This window comes from Rhinolophus hipposideros (assembly GCF_964194185.1).
Source record: "Rhinolophus hipposideros genome assembly, chromosome: 3".
NCBI lineage: Eukaryota > Metazoa > Chordata > Mammalia > Chiroptera > Rhinolophidae > Rhinolophus > Rhinolophus hipposideros.
Window position 1 is genome coordinate 75,396,678 of NC_138049.1, and position 21,011 is coordinate 75,417,688.

Genomic DNA, 21,011 nt, shown 5'->3' on the forward strand with positions numbered 1-21,011 from the left:
ACATGCAATGTGAATTAATAAATCTGTAACCAGTGATCTGTGTAAGAGATGACATTTCAGTCGATAAAACCAATGCCATACTCACGGTGAAGGTTGGTGGGGCTGGTTTTCAGCATTTCTTGGTGTTTTGCAGGCAGCAGGCTTCGCCATGTCCCTGACAACACACCTGGGGCGCATGATAGACAGCACAACGCACTATTAATTATAAAAAGGGTAGAACAAATCTGGAAATTAAACATGGTACTGAAAACACAGTCTAAGGGAAAATCTTTGCAAGCCCCTTCAATATTAACTTGGAGGCCCTGGAAAAGCCCTTAGAGCTGGAAATCCTTGACTCAGGCTTCTGAGAACTCAATTATACCCAAATGAAAATCTGTGCTAGCTTCTGTATTTGATTTTCCTTTTAGCACCAATAAAATGATTGTCAGCAGCTCTCCCCACAGAAGAAATGCTACTGAAAACTTTGGCCTTACCATATGATGACATCTGAAAGCTTTAAAAATAGGAACAGCCGTTGTGTTGATATGCTTAAAAGATGAGCAGGATTTTCTGCAGCATTGGCTATTTTACTAAAAGATACGGACTCCTGTTTCATGTCATTCACCACGACATAGGTCCTTCACTTTATGCAAAAGGAGATCAGAGAAGCCACAAGAGAGCCTCATGCTCCAAACCCCCTTCGAGCTAGGAAAAGGGCAAAAGTTAGAAGAAAATGTTTGTATGTAAAGTGTGTGTGTGTGTGTGTGTGTGTGTGTGTGTGTGTGTATGTGTGTGTGTGTGTAAAATACAGAAGATACCTCCACAATGTGAAGAAAAATAGTAAAAGGTCTTCGTGTCTTAAGTCCTCCATCACAGAATAAATAAATGCAGGGGTGGATGATATAACAGAGCTCCAAAGGGCAGTAGGAGGACACACTCTCACCCTCACACCATCAGGGCTTACAGAACATTGGAGAGACTCACGGGCAGAAATCAGAAAACACCTCCATGTGAGGCTGTACTTGGATGGCTCAGATATTCATTCCTTCGCCACAAAACTTCAAAACAAACGTTGCTTTAAATAGGGAAGCTATGGTTGTAAAGCTGAGACCCCCCACATCTTAGACTTTGCCAAAATGAAACACCCCTTAGGACCCAAGATTCTCAAACATGAATCTGATTCTTAACATCTTTCATGGAAGCTTCTTGGAGGTGTGACTACACTACTTATATTTAAGGCCAGTCGTGTTATTCCAGAAGTGGATTACTGGTGAGGTAGTCACAGATTAACTTTTCCCAAAGCTAAATGCTGCATGGCAAAATTCTCCACTTCTGAAAGAAATGATACAGGGAAACATGGACACAACGCACAGAAACGTGCACACACACACACACTGCTCATTCCAAACAAGGTCAAGTAAGACTTTGAAATCAATATGTAAGGTGAAAGAAAAGAAAACTGTGCCATTTCAAAGCCTCCCTCCTGGGGTAAGTTAAGGGAAAGAAAAGCGATGTCTGTGAAGAGCTAATACTAAACTCTTAATGGATCGGTCAAGAGATGTGAGTCAAGAACATGTACAAGAAACACAAGGCCTTCTGATTTGTTCCAGTTTCGTGAGAGGAGAAGGCCACTCAGGCATCAGCGTTAAGAAAGTATTTAAGAAGGCAGTTGTTAGGGAGAAGTCATATCCTAGGATTTCTGAACACGGTAATTTTAATCTAACTTACACAGACTACAATGCCCAGGAAGTTAAATTTCATAGCACTGGAAAATCTTTTGCAATTCTCACTCAGCTAAAAATAGCACATCCAGCATGTTTAATCTACACATACTGATTTGTGAAAATATCAGAAATATCACCAAATTTGGAAACATTTTTGAAGAATTATATCTGTGAGAAACCATATGCAACCTTCTATCTTAATTAGTTTCTTTTTCCCCCTAAAGTTTCAGGTATTTATACAAAGCTTTGAAATAAAATTAAGTGGCTATTGGCCGCTTAATTACAATTTTCCTTAAATATGCTTTCAAGTGACTCTTTTCTAATAAATGTGGAACATCAGCCAGCACTGAGGTAGTTTTCTAAGTAATATGTTTTTCTTTTTTTTTTTTCCTTCTGAGTGAAAGAGAATGTCCATGTAGGAAAACTCTCATCTAGTCTCAGGTACTTAATGGTTTTGGTTTAAAATTACAAAGCTGACATTCTGCTTCTCCCTGCGCATATTATAGAATCTTGAAAATGAAACCTTTATTTAAATTTCTGAACTTTAAAGTTTTCTTGGATAATGAAAATAAACACATCAATACTCAAAAACAATATATTTAGAATTAATTTAAATATACTGAATTTAATATATATTTATTTAAATTAATGTTTTAATTATTTTTAAAAAAACAACATAGTTTTCATACTAATATATAACCTGACCACAGGACTAAAGTGATATAACTAGTTTTTAGGGAGAAAACTATTTTTTCAAATTGGTAATTTACCCAATTTGAAGGGGCTCTAAACAATGGTAATATATATCCGTACATTTTCTAATTTGACTCCTTTTTAGCTGAAATTTCTTCTTGATATAAGAAAGAAAAGGTAAAGAAAAACACCCTACATTCAGATAGATACATAAATACATAAAGAAATATAATATGCTTATAAGATTTTTGTAGAATGCATGGATTAACATAATCTCTAAAATTATAATTGAATTGTTATGTCTGGCATAGCACAGTTTGGAGGGATAAACTGTAATAGTTTTGACAGTTCTAATGTGTAGAAAAATTGTTTAGCCCCAGCATTTTCCATTATCTCCCACACATTAAAGTTATTATAACAAGATAGACCCTTCATCCTCTAAGAAACACAACAATGAGGTTTCAGCATGTTGCAGCTATTAAAGGTTTTCCTCTACATATGATTTGTTCCTTGAGCCAGACATAAGGAGGCTGAAATGATGTCACAATGCTGACTTCCTAGATTTACAATGGATTGAGAGACTAAGAGTTCAAGGTTTTTGACCTCTTATTCTTTGCAAAGTCTTTAATTACGCAGAGATTTATCAGACAGGGACTCTTAACAGTCTTCAAACTGCTTGTGAGCATTCCCTCATCACTCAAACCTCACTGAAGATTTATGCAAATGAGACATTCTACTACCATCTCAGGGGACTGCTGCTATCTCCGCCCTGAGCGCTGCAGTTTTATGAATGAATGCAATCAATGCGATGAATGGTTGCCAACTGCCCACTCAGCCACTTCTACTCTTCCTGCACTTACAGGAGAAACTAACATTGTCACAAGCCTGCCAATGAGGCTATGGTAAGGCTTCCATCTTTCCAAACAGGAACTAAGTATACTTCCAGATACTTACAATATGTGAATTAAAAATCCTGAATGCCTCCAAAAAACAGTTTACATAATTACTTTCTCTTTTTGAGTTTCCCTTTTGGTGCTTGCAATCACTAGCAGCCACTACCCTACCCGCCAACCCCCACAGAAAAAGAAGGAAAAAAACAAAACAGAACACTATTTTATGAAACTTTATCTCAATTTGAACTTAAAATCATTTTACCTTTTACGACTAATATCAGGAAACTAGATACTGTGCACTAAGCTGCCAAATAGATTATGACATGTTTACATTTTTGTTCTCAATCTTTTAGTTTTTGAATTTTACTGAGGTTTCTCCTATCATCTATGGAGACAGCAATTACATCCAAACAGTGCTAGGGGGAAAAAAGTGTATTTGTGCTTACTCCCCAAGTGTTGTACTACTCTACATTTGTTACAAAAGACCCTTAGGGGCAGTTAAAATAACAAAAGGTTAAGAGAATTAAACATTTTTCAAATGTACAATTCTCCTATTTGCTGGTCAGATACACAATATATAGAAACAAGAAAAAAACAGACATAAAGAGACCTCAAGAGTTCTCTAGCCAGCCCTTCTGTTCTAAACCTCAGATTCAGTGCTACTCTTCCACATGTCATTTGCCCAAAGAACCTAAAATATATGCAAAATTCCTGTCTCCAGCTCAATCAATCCTCTTTTATGTCCCAAAATCCAACTGCCTCATCAGCATTTTCAGTTGGATTTCTAACAGACCTCTCAAAATCAACATTTCCAAAATGGAATCCTTAATCCCACACCCTGAAACCTGATCATCCAGCAGTCATCTCCATCTTGGCCGAATTACAAATAAATTTCTCCAGCTGTTCAGCTAAAACCTTTTGATTTGACTCCTCCTTTTTCTCACACCTGGCATGCAATCCACCAGCTTGGTTCTGCTTTCAAATTACGTGCCTTATCTGTCCATGTCTCACCTCCTCCACTATTGCCATGGTGTCCCAAGACAACATCACCTTCTACTTGGATTCCTACAACAGACTTTTAACTCGTTGCCACGAGCATTTATATTTGTCCTCTTCCTAGAGCTTATTCGCAAAACAACAGAGTGCTGCTTTTGAAAGATAAACCAGACCATGACTCCTTGGCTCAAAATCTTGCAATGTCTCCCCAGTTTGCTCACCTAAAATGCCAGAGTCCTTAGAATATAATCCGGTCTCCCATAACTCTCAGAATTCATCTCCTATAGCTACCTCTCTCTCCCCTTGCTCACGCCGCTCCAGACACACTGGCCTCCTCTCTGGTCTTCCTCAATCATACCAAGTACGATCTTGCCTTGGGTCCTTTGCACCAACCCTTCCTTGTGTCTGGAATGCTCTTTCCTGATATTGGTGTAACTAACCTCCTTACCTCTTTCAAGTGTATGCTCAAAGGTCAGTTTTTGGTGGTTTCTACTCTGATGCTCCTACTTACTAATGTACTCTGTTCTCCCTCCCTCAATCACAGCTATATACTTCCAATACCCATCACCTTACTCTACTACTTACTAAAATGTCCTGCCTCCCACTGCTGAAACATGAGCTGCTAAAGAGGAGAGATCTCTGGTTCACTGACATATTGCAAGAGCCTAGAACAGTGTCTGACATAATAGTCACTCACTAAATGTTTGTTAAAAGCATGAATAATATAAAAAAGACAAAAAGCTGTAGATTTCAAGCTTGAGTAACTAATTTCATATGCTAAAACTTAGTGATTTAGAATATATTCTAGATAACACTTTTGTGTAAGATTATAGCATATTTTTATAAAATATTTACAAACTATAATTTATGGCCAACAAGTTTTATGATTTGAATAACTCTACTAAATTTGTTTTTATATGCTGTGACTAAGACTCATTCTGTTTCTGAGTAAGACAAAAAGTATTTGTCAGTGCATGACTTATTTGGTGGAAAACACTCTTTAATATCGAGTAATTGCTTTGAACCAGTGAGGTATTAGTTAACATCTACTGTACTGATATTTTATCAAATGAAACTTTAAAATAATTGTATATAAAGCAATTTCTTAATAGTAAAGAGAGAATATTAATCCCTCTTTTCTTCTGATTTTTATAAATAGGGCAGGGAAATAAGAACTTCTGTGTATTCAACACCTGTTAGTTACCAAAATGTACACAGCATAAGTCATTTAATCTTCACACTATCCTGCACGGAGATATGATTGTCCACTTGACAGATGAAGCAACTGCAGATCTAAGAGAGAACATTATTTTTCCAAAGATAAATGGCAAATGTTGATATTTTAAGAAGCCATGATTGGTATGAAGGACCTATGTGGCATCACAGTAATGTCCTTTCCATCATTACAAAAAAAACCCAAAAAACAAAAAACAAAAAACTCCTGATGTTAATACTTGAAACATGAAGGGAAACTAATAAAAATTAGTCATCAAGTTGTGAATCCAGTATTCTCAGAGATGTCTAAATACCATTGATTTCATGATATAGGAACATTGTAGAAACTATTCAAATAACCCCACATAATTGAGTGTTCTTTAAATATTATTCTAGTATCACAAGACAATAGTCACCAAATGTGACAGCAGAACAATGATGATAGCACGGTGTCAAGTTGGTTAAATTAGAAATGTTGAGTGATCTTAAGACCAATGGAAATACTACAGAATGTGAAATGCAAGACAGGACATCAGGGATAGAAAATGTGTTTATTTAAGAAAAAGAATCATAAAAGCTGAAAAGATTTTTAAAACTCATTCGCAAGACAAATACAATTGTTAAAAATTGCTTCAAATATATTTTTTCAAAGGAGGTTTTCAAAAGGGATCCTCTCATCTCCATTTACAAATGCTAAAAAAAGAAAAACTGGAAATAGTACTTCAAAAATTGAGTTTTTAAAAATTGCATTCATGTCAATTTAACAGTGAACAAATGAATACGATGACTGTTACCCATAAGATGAAGATGGAACAATGAAAATTCTACACCAGAAGAGGAAAATGGACATTGGTAATTTGAAAAGGCAGTTGTGCTGATCATAAATCATCAGGGCCTGCCATACCTCTGACGTGCATTTGGGGAACCCTCACAAGCTACATAAGAGTAATTACTATTTTAAAAACACATTGAGGACAGGTGAAGTAGGTTCTAATTATAAGAAAAGGGAAATGAGCTGGCTATTTTTCACAATGAATGATGAGGGCTGCTGAACCTCCCCCAAAGAGGCCAGGAAGTTATTCACAAAACCAGACGAAAAAGTACAGAATTCTAAAATAAAAGTGATAACAAGATAAAGATTCATTACAGAGATTAATGAGTGATGTTAAATTTTGGAAAAACAAATTTTTCAAAGACTGATAAGAAAGAAAATAATAGGTAAGAAGTCAAATCCCTGGTCCTCTGGACTATTCACACCTGCCCTGTTTATCATTGCTTATGTCTCCAGAATGCTAATAGGCTTGGTTCTACAAGGTCATAACATTGTTTCCAACATTTCAGCAATATGATTAATTAACCTCTTTTCATCCAAGCTACTATTTCTGTTAACACAATTAGTTTCTTTCTCCATTCACCAATTCTTGAAATACCTATGGATAGGTACCCATACCTATGGATTGATATCTGCCACCATCCTCTACATAATGTCCCTTTTACATTTTTCTACTTACTAACTAGTATGCATTCTTCAAAAGCCATCTGCTGTCTGTGAAATACAACACAACTTTAGAAACATCAAGAGAACCAGAGATTCCCTGCCACTAAACCTACAACAGAGAACTTCTGTTCATTTCATTGAGGGGGAGAATCTATCAAGTAGAAAGTAAAGAATTTCCAGAGGGAGGAAACAATCAATATAGTCAATGCAGCAGAGGCATCAAATAAGATGACGGCTGAAATAATGCTTTGACTTCTCCAAGAGTAAAAAGAGATGGAGCTAAAGTGGAATTGCAGTGGGTTGGTGGGGGAAGGCGTAATATGGAAGACAGAGATAGAGTTTGTAGACAATTGCTACAAATGTAGATAAATGCTGAGTTGAGAAAAGAAGGATATTAAAGGGAAGACTGTCTTCTTTAATACTTATGGGTACAATTCTAGGTGAGGGAATTAGCCTTGGGATAGGGAGGAGTTAAAAGTACAAAGGAGTGAAGAGGGGAGGAGAAGGCCAGAAAGGGGAAGGACAGAGAGAAGAAGGAGAGGTCAGGTGTTTAGTGAGGAAGCTAAATTGCTCAGAAGATGGAGAAGGATGGTGAACAGGTAGGGGCTTAGTTCCCAAAATGTCACCTATCATTTGACTGTAACTGCCATCTTCATTTTCTCCAAAAAATATTCTTGCAGGATAATGCTCCATGAAATTCATTTTGGGAAAGTTCCAGAAAGTGAAAATCACCTCTCCACCTCTCATATTTCTAACTCCTAGAGGCAGAAAGTTTTGCTCAAAATTTCTTCCCCACTCCTATCTGTGCCAGGGTAGGGAGGAATTTGGAGGGAGCTCTCTCCTTCTATTCATCAACCACTGATAGCTATGTTTTCATTAGTGGGAAGGGTTACTAAGTCTCAAAAGCAAATGGAAGCTGACAGTTTCCTCTTCTGATTGTTGAGTGCAAGCATAGAGGGACCCCTTTTCAATTCTTGAGTGTCCAGCTTCCCTGACGTAAGCTCCCTCAGCAGAGCTGGGTGGGACGGACTCTAACATGTCTATAACTCCATCTACTTCTCTTTCTCACTTGCTCAGGTCTATTCAAGCTAGTTATGTAAATGCATCTGAGGTCTGCTCAGAAGATTTACTCTTAGATTTAGAGTAAGTTAAAAAAACAACAACAGGAACAAAAACTCACCCGGAATTGACACCCACAGCAACTAGGGAGAACATCAGAAAAACTAAATAATATCTAAGTTTCTCTAGCAAGGGAGAAATATACTCTTGATCAGTATATTCAACCTCTTTTGTTCCTCTGGCAGCCATGACAGTGCTTCTGTGTGGAACACATCACCATGGGCTCCAGTTTGCACACATGAAAGTCCCACCTATTTCTTTTCAAGTGACAAAAATATATTTGTTTGCAGATGGGTGGAAAAGGTGAAGAGGAATACAGTCAATAATATTGTTATAATTTTGCACGGTGACAGGTGATTACTAGACTTATTACGGTGATCAAACTGTATGGTGAATCACTATATTGTGTACTTGAGACTAATATAATATTGTATATCAACTGTACTTAAATTTAAAAAAAGAAAACATGTTGGTCTAAAAGTAAGTGATAATGTTAATAATCTTGGCACTAACTAAGGTTATCTTAAAGAGGAACTTATTTACAGATTTTAGTACTTGAATTTCCTTAATAAATAGTTCCTAATACTCCTCACAGCTAACTTACGTGTTTTATAACCCAATAGGAACCACTGCTGTAAACTGCTAAACTGCTGGCTCTGTCCCAGGCCTAGCTAAGTGTGGTCTCTCCATCAAAAACAGTCACTTACTTAAATGAATGAGATGAAAGATACTGCTTAGTCAGCAATAGCAACACCAACTTAAACAGGAGTATTACCATTCTCAATGAGAAATAAAAATTGTCTTAATTCAAAAATCAATTTAGCAAAAAAGGATGAATTTTAAGAAATGTAAACATATTTAGATATGAAAACTATAGAATAGCAAAACAGAAAAAGAACAGTGAATAATACCAGCTAAAATTTCTGAGTGCCTACAGTGGGCTAGGAGATGTGCTAAGAATCCTGCATGCTTTTAGTCATGTAATCTGGTCATATGTCATATATTGTACTTGGCACTACCAAAGTTACACATTTATTTGTGAAATACCACAATATCTACTTAGAAGCACAATGAATCATTTCAAAAATTACACAATATCTGTGAAACAGTTTTCAGCAAATAAATTGTTTGTCATTCAAGTTTTAACACGAAGCACACAATTGTAATTGAATATTTCAAGTTTTAAGCAGCTCACATCCCCTTGCCACATTTGAATGTTGTAGAAGAAGAATAGACAGTTGTCAGGTAACGGTTACCTACAGTCTAAATATCCAGAGTAAAGAATGCAATTTGGTAGTCGAGAGGGATGAATAGTATCTGTAAAAATTATTGTCAGAGCTTTTTCAAAACTAACGATTTTTCTGCTTTTTATTTGTAACACAAAACCACAGCTCTTTGAATAATGATTTTAGAGTAGTTTTATGTATCTAAATATGCCTTTTCTCCACAAGCATTCTGTCTCCTTCCTCATCAGGGAGCCAGATAGCTAAATAAATATCTACTAGAGGTCCATAATAGTTCCTTGGTGGGATTTAAGTGGATTTTAAATAGATAAAATAAAATGGGAAAATGAAACTTGGAAAAGCATTAATGAAATTCCAGGCATTGCTTTCAATTAATTGTAACTATTTTCTCAACTGATTCACCTGCCTAGAAAGTTAGAGAAAAACTAGAGACAATCAGATATGAAAATATATTATATGTGGACTATTATTTGTACATAAATATTAAAGTGCTATACAAGAAATATGTATTATTCACTTTTTATTGTAAATGAAATAGTTCTCTATTTTGTTAAGAGACCACAATGCTTCTTCTACCCAAAATATGACAAAAGAATGAAACCAAATCATTTTGACACTTCAATGGGAACTTTAATACCTGAATACGATTGCTTCTTTGTTTTAATTTTTTTGTATGTATTTAGAATGAGAAAAACAAAAATCTTATAAATAAGTTATTTTCATCCCCTTCATCCAAATTGATAAAAATATGAACAGCTGATTAGGAAAATACTGATGAAAGGTATGATATTTGGAAAGATAATCCAATGTATAGGACTTCTTACTCATCACTGACAGAAGATTTTCCAAGCCCTCTGCTCTCCCTCTTGACTTGATAAGACTGTCATTCTTGTGGCTTCAAGTTCACTGATGGTTTCCCGAACTGTCATGAAGACTTCACCCCCTATTATCTATCAGGTCTTAGATCTACATCTACCTTAAGGCCCTCCTAACAACAGAGCTGAAACAAACTAACATACTGAACTGAATATTCCTCCTATTCTCAAAGTTAAACACCCTCTAAGTTCTACAGAGCAGTCAAATAATTCTTCCCATTATTCATGTTCACAATCTTGATGCCACTATGACCTCTCATTCTCCTTAACGGCCAATAAGTCATTGAGCCCTCTGGTTACTCCTTGAAGGATCTTGAAACTGCTCTTTCTTATTTATGTCTACTACTTCCTTTGAAGGATCTTGAAACTGCTCTTTCTTATTTATGTCTACTACTTCCAAATTCATTTTCTCCCTTGAATGAACTAGTGGGGTACTCTTCCTCAAGCTCCATTTTCTTCTATTCACAGATTCTCCAAAAGGGCATCACATTCTCCACCATATCCACCAAATACATACACAGCTATCAAGTTCCAGGGTATTTCATCTACAAATTCCCTCATTCATTAATCTCTTCCTCTGCATTCCTAACATAGCCCATTTCCCAAGTCAGATAAATATATCTCAACGTGCTAGAACATCATTTTCATCTCCATTCCGTATGCCATTTGTCTTATTCAAAATAATCTGCCTCTTTTTCTCTCTCCATTAATTTTTAGTCCTTTCAAAATTCAACTCAAATGTACTAAACTCCAGGAAGCCTTCTATGTTAAGAAGTCTCATTAATCCTTCACCAGTATCTTCTTAAAAATCAGTCCTTATATAGGCATGAGAGACTTTGTTTAATAGCTGCAGCTCAAGTACTGGGAAGAAGTTCAAAAATGTCTGCTTCGGAAATAGGACCTGAAATGGAAGCATGTTCCAAAGCCCTGGCTGGGAAGCCCCGACGATAATGTCTTTGTCATCAACGAACAAATACAGGACACATGCCCTGTGCCATGTACCACGCCAAATGCTGTGATCACAACCTGAAAGCAAGTCAGTCTATTTATCAATACTACTAATAATAATTTACATTTATTGAGCATTTTTACACATGGACTCTTTCAAGCTCATTGTATGCATTAACTCATTTGATCCTCCCAACAACTTCATGTGGTAGATGGGTTAACTAACCTACCTAAAATAATGTAGCATTTACAAAGCTCTGTTATATGTAATTGTAAGCATTAGTTCCATGAGTTGAATCTATTACATACCACTTTATTTCCTTAAATTGCTTAAATTATTTTAATATAAAAATTCATTAATTTCAAACACAAGTGAAAACATATTGTAGGAATCTAGATTGATAATGCAATAAAGTCTGCCTGTTTTCTCCCAAATATGTTAAATATAAAGTATATTTATTTTGGGAAATAAATCTCTAGTCTATTATATGATTAAGGCATAGGTATACTGCCATGCCACTTAGTGTTCTCAAATAAAATAATTTAAGTTACATTGTCACATACAACGAATGTTCACCACGCTCTTCATCATCACTTCCAGAGTCCCAGCTCGTCCTTGCTGGGATTTACTTGGTAAATACTTCTTATTTACAGAACCAGGGATGTAGAAACACATTAGGAGTTTTTAAGCTCGAAGACTGAAATTTGTCGTCCCTTTATCCAAGTCACTAACTCCTTCTCTAGCATCCATGCTTCTGCTATAGGCAAATCTAAAGCCACAAAGAACTCACTAGCCTTAAGTCAGCTAATTCTATTGTTAAAGATTTCTGACTATTGGAATATGGTTTTTAAAATGTTTCCTGAAATCTGCCTCTACATAACTTCCACACATGGGTCCTAACTCAGCCCTTGAAAAGCTGTATGGAACAAGTCTGTTGCTTTTTAAAAAGGCCACCTCTTCATATACTTGAATACTGTGGTCGTGTGTCCCCTTCATCCTCTCTTCACTCTCTTTCTTCTCAGTCCCTCAATTACCTCTCACTAGTCATGTGTTCCAGAGATCTGCCCACTCTGGCTGCACTTCTGGGGGTTAACAACGCTCTGAAAAGTCGACTCCCTTTGTTGTATAATATTTTCACTCTAGGTCCACAGGAAGGAATACAAACTCAAATTTTACAACCCTCTATAATAACCAGGTCATATAAAAAGCCCAACTGACAGAAATGATATTCAGGGGAAATTATCTATGAGTGGCTTCCAAACCTGGTCATACATCAGAATCATCTAAAGAGGTTTGTAAAAGGAAAAATTCCTTGGGTCCAAGCCCAGATGTACAAAGCTGGAGTGTAGACCCAGGGATTTTTATATGATTAGCTTCCCTGGGTGATTCTAATATGTCCAGGCAGGTGTTTGGGAACTGCTGATAAAGAATGAGCCATTCATTCACTTCACTGGACAGTCTGTGTCCTTTCCGTAGAGGAAGCTAAACCACAAGAAGCCTCCATAACTGACTACATTATCATAGTCACTCGTAAAATAGCTTTCCCTGAACTGCATTTTAATGTTTAACTGCCCTCAGCTTTATGACAGGTCGATACAAGAAACAGCTGCATAAAGTTGGTTTCTGCCTTTACTGTAAAATACTGGTGAGGTCACTTCTAGTATATGAGTTTGAATCCTTTCTATAATACTCCACCTTCATCTCACTATTATTTTTTTCAAAATTCAGCACCAAGAATAAGGTCATCCCTGTGTATTAAAAATAACTATCATGATTTATTTTGGTCAGGGTTAGAAAAGACTTAAAGCTTATCATAGTGACAGTACTGATAAGGTAAGTATGTTGATAATCTCATTTTTTCCTTGGTTTTAAGTTTAAATTTCTATTTTAACAATGCTTAATGTTGAAATCCTTCTGCGAAAAGCAAAAGAGAATCATAGAAAAACAGAGTAAAGTCAAAATGTTATTTTACAGGAAAAAATTAAATATGCAATTTTTCTTTAAGTTCGAAAAATTTAATGTCTTACAGAGCATACTCGGGCACTTAGTACACATACGATAAATAATAATATTAAGATGATGCCATCTCACTAAATTTGAAATGTTCTATAAAATTAGCATTTCAGAAAGAATGTTTCATGGAAAGATTCCATAGGAATTAAGTCAGTGCCATCACACAGAAAAAATATGGTTTCATTGTCAAATAAATTAGGGAAATAAGTTAAATGGGTTGAGCAGGTTCTTTTACTGCATAAATTTTTAGAATATTCAAAATGCTAGTGTTCATTGTTTGCTTCTAAAACAGAAGCGTAATAAGTAACATTTTCAAAGAAATAGCATCCAGTTTGGGATAAGATGAAATGGCATTTACTAATTGCAACATAAGAAATATATATCCTCCAAGGAATATAATAAATGCTTAGTAAATTATTCCCAATGGTAACATAGAATAGCAAATATGGCACTTAACTTTGGTAGGAAATACTTTCAATTGGCCACCTCTCAGTCTAAAAGCATTGCTATGTTTACCTGAACATAGGCAACTGCCTCACGTTTGGTCCACAGAATAAATATATCATCAAACTTCTTAGAAAGCTCATCTTCAAGTAAGTCTACTAGTTTTAGAGTACATGTTTGCCTCCATTCTTATATATTAATTTCACAGGGAGATGACACACAGAACACTTTCATGACTAAGCATTCAATATAAACTCACCAAAGGGACAGATTTTGACCTAAACTAACAATTTTTTGTGCAAGGCCTACAGTTTTTGTTTGTTGGTTGGTTGTTTTTTTACCTAGGTGGCAAGCAATATATTTATGTAAACTTTAAAGGATGCCTAATCATGGCATTGTACACCAGAAGCTAAACATTAATGAATGCCAACTGTAATTTTATATATATAATGTGATGTCTCAGTGTGAGGTCGGAGGGATAGTGGAAGGGGGGAGGGGGGTTCACAGTGTGAGGGATATAAATGATGAACGTCTAAGTATTACCTTGTCTTGTACACCTGAAACTAATAAATTTTAAAAAAATGAAAAAAAATAAAAAATATAAAATAACTAACTAAAAGGCATAGAAATCCTAATGTCCTTTAAAATTTCTAAGTTTGATATACAGGGAATAAAAGCAATCATTGCAGTAGGTAGACTATATCTATCACCCTAGTATTGGAGAGGAAATGTTACACTCAATATTTTTACCATTCATACATACATTGCATATATTTATTTTTCAGGCAAATAATGATATACCTTATATTGCCTATAGAAAAATTTAAGGGTCAATGAGACATTTATTCTTAAACCACATAATTTTCTTACTGAAAAATTTTCTATTCTTTTCTCTCATATATAAAATTAAGTACTAAATCAACCAAAAAGATTTGACATTGGCAAGACTGTCTTCATCTATTCAAATTGCCAATAATTTTATTGCTTTGTAACTCAAGATGACCTCCTTACTTTGGAAATAATGTTTTGGGTTTTGACACTAAGTAGTTAAAAGTTACTTATCCTTCACCAAAGATAAAATTTTAAATATCTGACTTTATCAAAATTAAAAATTTTGCCCCAAAAACACTATTAAAATCATAAATATGCAAGCCATAGACTGATAGTATTTACATTATGTATCGTATATACATTACTATATGTATATATACAGCATTTGTATCCAGAATACATACAGAATTCTTACAAATCAATAAAAAAGCAACCTATTCTATGACCCAGAGATCTGTTTCTAGATAATTATCCATGATATATGAAAACATATGTCTACAAAATGACTTGTACAGAAATATTCATAATATTCACAATAGCCTTATTCACAATAGCCTAAAACTGAAAACAACCCAGGTTTTAAGCAATAGAAAAATTGATGGAAAAGAATCATGGTATACCCAGACAATGAAATGTACTATTCAAGTGTGTAACAGTATGAAAGAATCAAAAAATTTATGTTAGGCAAAGAAGCCAGACATAAGAATTTTTACTGTATAATTCAATTGTTATAAAATTCAGGAAAAGGTAAAAAATAATCAATAGTAACAAGAATCAGAAAGCAGTTGCCTCTGGTTGGGGTGTGTGTGTGTGGAGATGGTAATGGGAACATTTTAAATATTGTTTTGAGATGTGGTGATACAGGTATATACAACTGTTGGCATTCATCAAACTGAACAATTCAAATCAGTATATTTTATTGTATGTAAAATATATCAATAAAAATAAGAAAAACAACTGACAGTGCAAAGAAAAAAGGCAAACATAACTTAAGGATATGTCATCTTTCAAGTAAGTAGAAAATAATTGAAACTGCTTTGGAAAACAATCATTCCAATAAATAACTATGGAAGTCAAACAATTAATACATTTTTTCAAAGTGAACAATTTATGCCTTTTTGCCTTGTCAGAATCAGAAGGATAAATTTAGTTAAAGCTAACAAGTTTGTTTTTTTATAGGAATATTTTTCTTCAAGTTGAATTATTACATATACATAAACAACATAAAGGAACACTAAAAAAGAGTTCAGAAAAAGGACAAATCATGGTATGATGTGTTTAAGCATTAACTGTCATAAATTATATGTAGATTATTTAAAAAGTAAACTTGCCTCCCGTATTTCACACAAAATATTACTGAAGAATTGTACTAGCATTTATGTCTGGAAAAAATTCTTAAAATTGGTATTTTGAAAGACTCAGTCTACATTTTACAGTGAAGTGAAAATATGTCTTATGCCATATGCCTTACGATAAGGCAAATGACATTTATTTTCTGATAAATTCTGAGCATTGGTTGCAATTTCTAAGAGCAACGTCTTACAACAAAAGGTTTGAAAAACTATTTCTATTAGAAAAATACTGAAAATGCAAAAAGTCATGCAAATCAAATCAATTCCTTTAAAAATTATATAAATGAATGGAAGTTAGCCATCACTATATTCCAAAACAGCTTTAATCTATCTCTTCTACAGGCATAAACAATTTAAAACTAAAGGCAATTGTGTAAAACATGCACTCCTATAACCTCAGTCTATATGGTTGAGGAGAAGCCTGGAGACAGTCTCAGAACTGTAATTCTTGTGTTCTTACTAGAGCTGCCACAACACAAAGGTCTCAATATATGAGCAAGTGCGTTTGCTTTGGATTTCTTCCTTGCTGAAAACTCAGCCTCAATTGTTCAAGATTCCTGGAGAGTCATCTGAAAGTCCCTAAATTAAGCTATTTCAATGTACCTTTATTCTAAGTGGTAAGTTTGTTTTTATATTAAGGAAATAAACTAATTTTGAAAGGGAAAAGAAAAGTGGTAATGGAGGGTATGAAATAATTTTAAAAAGAAACTAATGAGAAATAAGTCACAATGCTAACAAGCTTTAACAGACAATTTTTATTAGTTGATCCTCTGCCTTCAAAGTTATTTTCTCCTCTGCAGTTGATCAAATTGCTATGCAAAAAGATTCACTCTCTCACTCCCACAGCACTTCCCCACTTCTTTTTATTGGGTTTAGCTATGCCACTTGCTTTAACATTATGGTAGACAGAACACACTTCCTACCCCTTGAGTTGGGACTTGGCCATGTGATTTGCTTTGACCAATAAGATGTTAGCCGACTGACAAGATGTAACAAGAAAGGGCTTGAAATGTGCTCATAAGTTGGTATATTGGGGTTTACTCTCTTAAACTGCCATTACCATGAGGCAAACCCAAGACACTAGAGCAAATCTGGGTCCCACCTGTAGCTTAAAGCCAGCCCCTTTTGAAGTCCAGCCAATGCCACTGTCATGTTGCCAACCTGACAAAGAATCAGTAAACTCAGCTAACATTGGCTGGGGCACCCAACCACTCCACAGACATTGACAGATCAGAGCTTATGTACTAAGAGGTTTATAGCTGATTTCTCCTCTTTCCTCTAGAATGACTACTAGGCCCCATGGGAGATATCTTTGTATACAGTTTCAAGATAGACTTTTCTTCCTACTTTCGTAGGTCCAACCTCTGCCCACATGTTCTCATGATACTCAAGTTCTAGGTGTCCAGGTATTTCCTAGTGGTTCTAATCTCTGACGCCTAATCTCTGAGGATGGGACCCCACCTGCCCTTATTACCTACTTATACTCATTCACTGTGATTTCCCAAGGTCCTCAGAAATCCCTGATTTTAGCTACAGCTAATTCATAATGTCAATAATAACAATCAAAATCTCCATGAAACAGGGCTTTGTTCATTTTATCCATTGTTGTATCTCTAGTTCCTAGAAAACCGTCAGGTACATGATAGATGCTGCTCAATATATATTTGCTGAATAAATGTGTTAGAACATTTTTTCAATATAGATAGTAGCTATATTGAACAGGGACCTTCAGTACATTCACTCAAAGGACAGAGTTACAGAATTTTTGGAGACAATGGGAGGAAAACTTGTTGGGTCACGATGCTTTGCCTAGAGTTTCATAAATCACCCACGGGGCTTTGCCTCCAACTCCATATGATTGTATGTAACACTGCACATTGTCATCACTCGGTGTAAGTTGTAGTCAGACCTAGACATGATGGAACTGCGACGTTGCCAGCAATCTGGACCTGCCTTTAACATTCTACCTGATTTTACCCCACAAGACCTGGGTAGAAAAACAGAACCAATACATGCCCAAATCCTAGGGAGCAAGGAGATTGTCTTAGTATGGTAGAGAAGCACGGCAAAGAGTTAGTTAGAACTTAGTTCTAGGCCTGGCTTGCCGTTTACTCTAGAAAATGTTAGGTAAACAACTTTCTTCGCCTCATTATCATTGAACACAGTGAGCATAATAACAAATTTCTGGACCCCATCTGGGAGAATTCTTGGCAGCAGTAAATGAAGTACTGTGTATAAAATGCATTAAACACACTCAAGCATTTCAAATTGTACAGTATTGTTTTAAAAAAGTATTCTTCTACCCCACTTGAAATATTACATTTAAAATAGAGGCACTCCAAAATTGTTGTATGTAAAAATGTAGTTGCATAAATATCATCATCATTACTCATACGATTATGTGGTCAGCGCCATATTCTGAGACCAAGAGAAAAAAACAAAACAAAACAAAACAAAAACCCTTCCTGCAACTCCAAACCAAAGCTGAAATAGGACTTAGGCTAAAAAAAATAAGAAGAAAGAAAGTCTCCATTTAACATGCTATCAATACGCAAAAGGAAACATGACCTAAACAATCCATCACATCGGATACCCTACAAAATCTTTACAACATTATTGATTACATCCCCCAAATTGACACTTGTCTCATTAGGGAGACCACCTCAGGGATGATGTAGATGCCTGATCACAGCACTGTACACCTGAAGCTGAAGCTGAACAATAATGAACGTCAACTACAATTTTATATACATACACATACATATGTATGTGTATATATAGTTACAAGAAGTTACAAGAAGCGGAGTTACAAGAAACGGAGTATAACATTAGGAATAGAGACAGTGGAAATGTAATGACTGTATGCGATGTCAGAGGGGTAGTAGATGGGGGAGGGGGGTTGTCACTGTGTGAAGGGTATAAATGATAAATGTCTAACTATTACATTGTTTGGTATACCTGAAACTAAAAAAACAAACAAACAAACAAAAAACAATCCATTACACATCAGGATAGGGAACAAAGTACAAAAACTATCCTACTCTTCACGCATGTGTATTTTGACTTCTCATGTATTCCAATCTTACCACACCTGACTAACCAACAGTATATTTGATTTTTTATTGCTGATTTTGATAAAGAATTTAAATGCCAAGTATTAGAGTGACTTACAGTATAATTCTGCATTTTAAATGTTATCTTAAACTTCTGGTTTTCTTAGTAAAGGCAGCCTAATACAAGATGTAAACATGAAAAACAAGCATGCACAAAAGGTATGTTTTAGGCATCCTTCCTTTTGAGTTTCCATTTTTTTAAAAAGGAAGTTTGTGTTATTTCATCACTGGATAAAAATGAATCAGACTATAGCACTTAAAAACTGGCTTTAAAGGTAGAAGCTGTCTTAGATGAAAAAATATTTTTGGAGGAAAGCTTAGATAGCAAGTTATTTTTTCAAATGCCTTGAAATTTTTGAACAAGACATAGCTCTCAAATGCTAATAAACAAATTATGAAAGGAGCTTCTAAAATTATTCTCATAAACTTGCAACCCTAGGTTTTCTAAGAGGCTGTTATTTTTTGCATTCATATTTTGACTTAATTCACTACCAGCAAATCCTAATGATAGGCTCAAATGTAGAAGTCTCTACTGTTAGCGAGGCAAAATATTCAATATCCAAATTCTTGGTTTCTCCTTTCTAGAATGATCTTCTAGGTTATAAATTCTTGACTAGTATCTGATGTTCTCCTTATCTGGAGGTTTCCATTATAACTACTTTCTTAAGTTTTTATTTTAATTGAGATATAATCTACTTAAAATAAAATTCACTCACTTAAAGTGTACAGTTATATATGCTTTGACATATGTATACAGTCTTGTAACCACCACCACCACAGTCAAAACACAGAACATTTCTGTCACCCCAAAAAGTTCTCTTGACTCTTTGTAGTCAATCTCTTCCCCTCTTCTCCCTTCTTCTTCAACCCTATCCGATGACAACCACTGATGCCTTTTTATCTCCATAATTTTGTCCTTTCCAGAATATTAAATAAATGGAATAATCCAGTACATAGTATTTTTTGTCTTTTTCACTTAACATGTTTTTGAGATTAATTTGTGTTATTGCATGTATCAGTTGTGTGGTCCTTTTTCTGGCTCAATAGTGCTCCATTTATGGATGTATCACAGCTTGTTTATCCAATCACTGGTTGACGGTCATTTTATTGTGTCCAATTTTTGCCTATTATAAATAAAACTGCTGTGAATATTGAGGATAGATCTCTGTGAAGGCATACATCTTCACATCATTTTCTGGAGTCTATACCTAAGAGTAGAACTGTTGAGTTATATAACAAGTATACATTCATTTTCTTAAAAAACTGCCAACTGTTCTCCAAGGTGGCCATACCATTTTACACTCCTACCAGCAGAATAGGAGAGTTCCAGTTACTCCTTAATTTTCAATTAAAACTTATAATGAACATTTTATTTATATATTACCACATGATGAAGTGACAATTAATAGCTATTTGAAATGTTAGTTTAACATTTACAGAGATCAGGAGTTTGCCTATCTCATTTTATTCTTCCTGTATTTCTATCAGGAGAGTATACTTAATACCCTCATTTTTTTTTAAGATAAGAACACTGAGGCTTAGAATGGCAAATTTGCCCACAAAACAAGTCAGAAATTTGGAACGTTATCTGAGGCAGTCTGATTCTACAGCCCTCTGCAGGGTGTACGAAATAACTGGCAGTTGTCTACAAAAATATATTTAATGATACATGGAAAACAGAGCAGAGAGTTGTTCTCTCTCACTCTTGTATCTCCTGTTCTTTGGAGAAAGAAGAAGAAAGCATACTATATGAATTAAAAGGTATTTCATGTGAACCTTCCATGCCCAGACCCAAGGATCTGGGAGGTGACATTCCAAAGGAAGCTTATATCTTAATACAGGATACTGAGATCAAAGTTGCAAGTCATGTCCACACTTCCATTCCTATTCTGTATACACCCTGAATCTGCATTAAGATATTGCATTGAAAGGCATAAAAATACACCCATAAGCACTTACATGAACAAATTCTCATACTACAAAAATGTCTTCAGCACAGTTTCCAATGCACTTGTCTCATCACGAAGGACAAGGCAGGTCACCAGGGGCCATAGGATGGGTGTACTCAGGGCC

At 35.2% G+C, this 21,011-nt stretch overlaps 1 protein-coding gene across 23 annotated transcripts in view; it reads right to left on the reverse strand.

Annotated features, from left to right (window-relative positions):
- Positions 1-21,011, reverse strand: part of RIMS1 (regulating synaptic membrane exocytosis 1) — a gene marked incomplete at its 5' end in the record, with an annotated part of 450,322 nt that overhangs the window by 372,818 nt on the left and 56,493 nt on the right. For 22 of the 23 annotated variants that reach the window (XM_081034420.1, XM_081034418.1, XM_081034416.1 and 19 more), the window contains one exon: positions 86-166. The exons of the other annotated variant lie outside the window; for it this stretch is intronic. In XM_081034420.1, the coding sequence (XP_080890546.1) occupies positions 86-166 (81 nt within the window). The remainder of the gene's footprint in view (positions 1-85; positions 167-21,011) is intronic. 23 annotated transcript variants of the gene reach the window in all.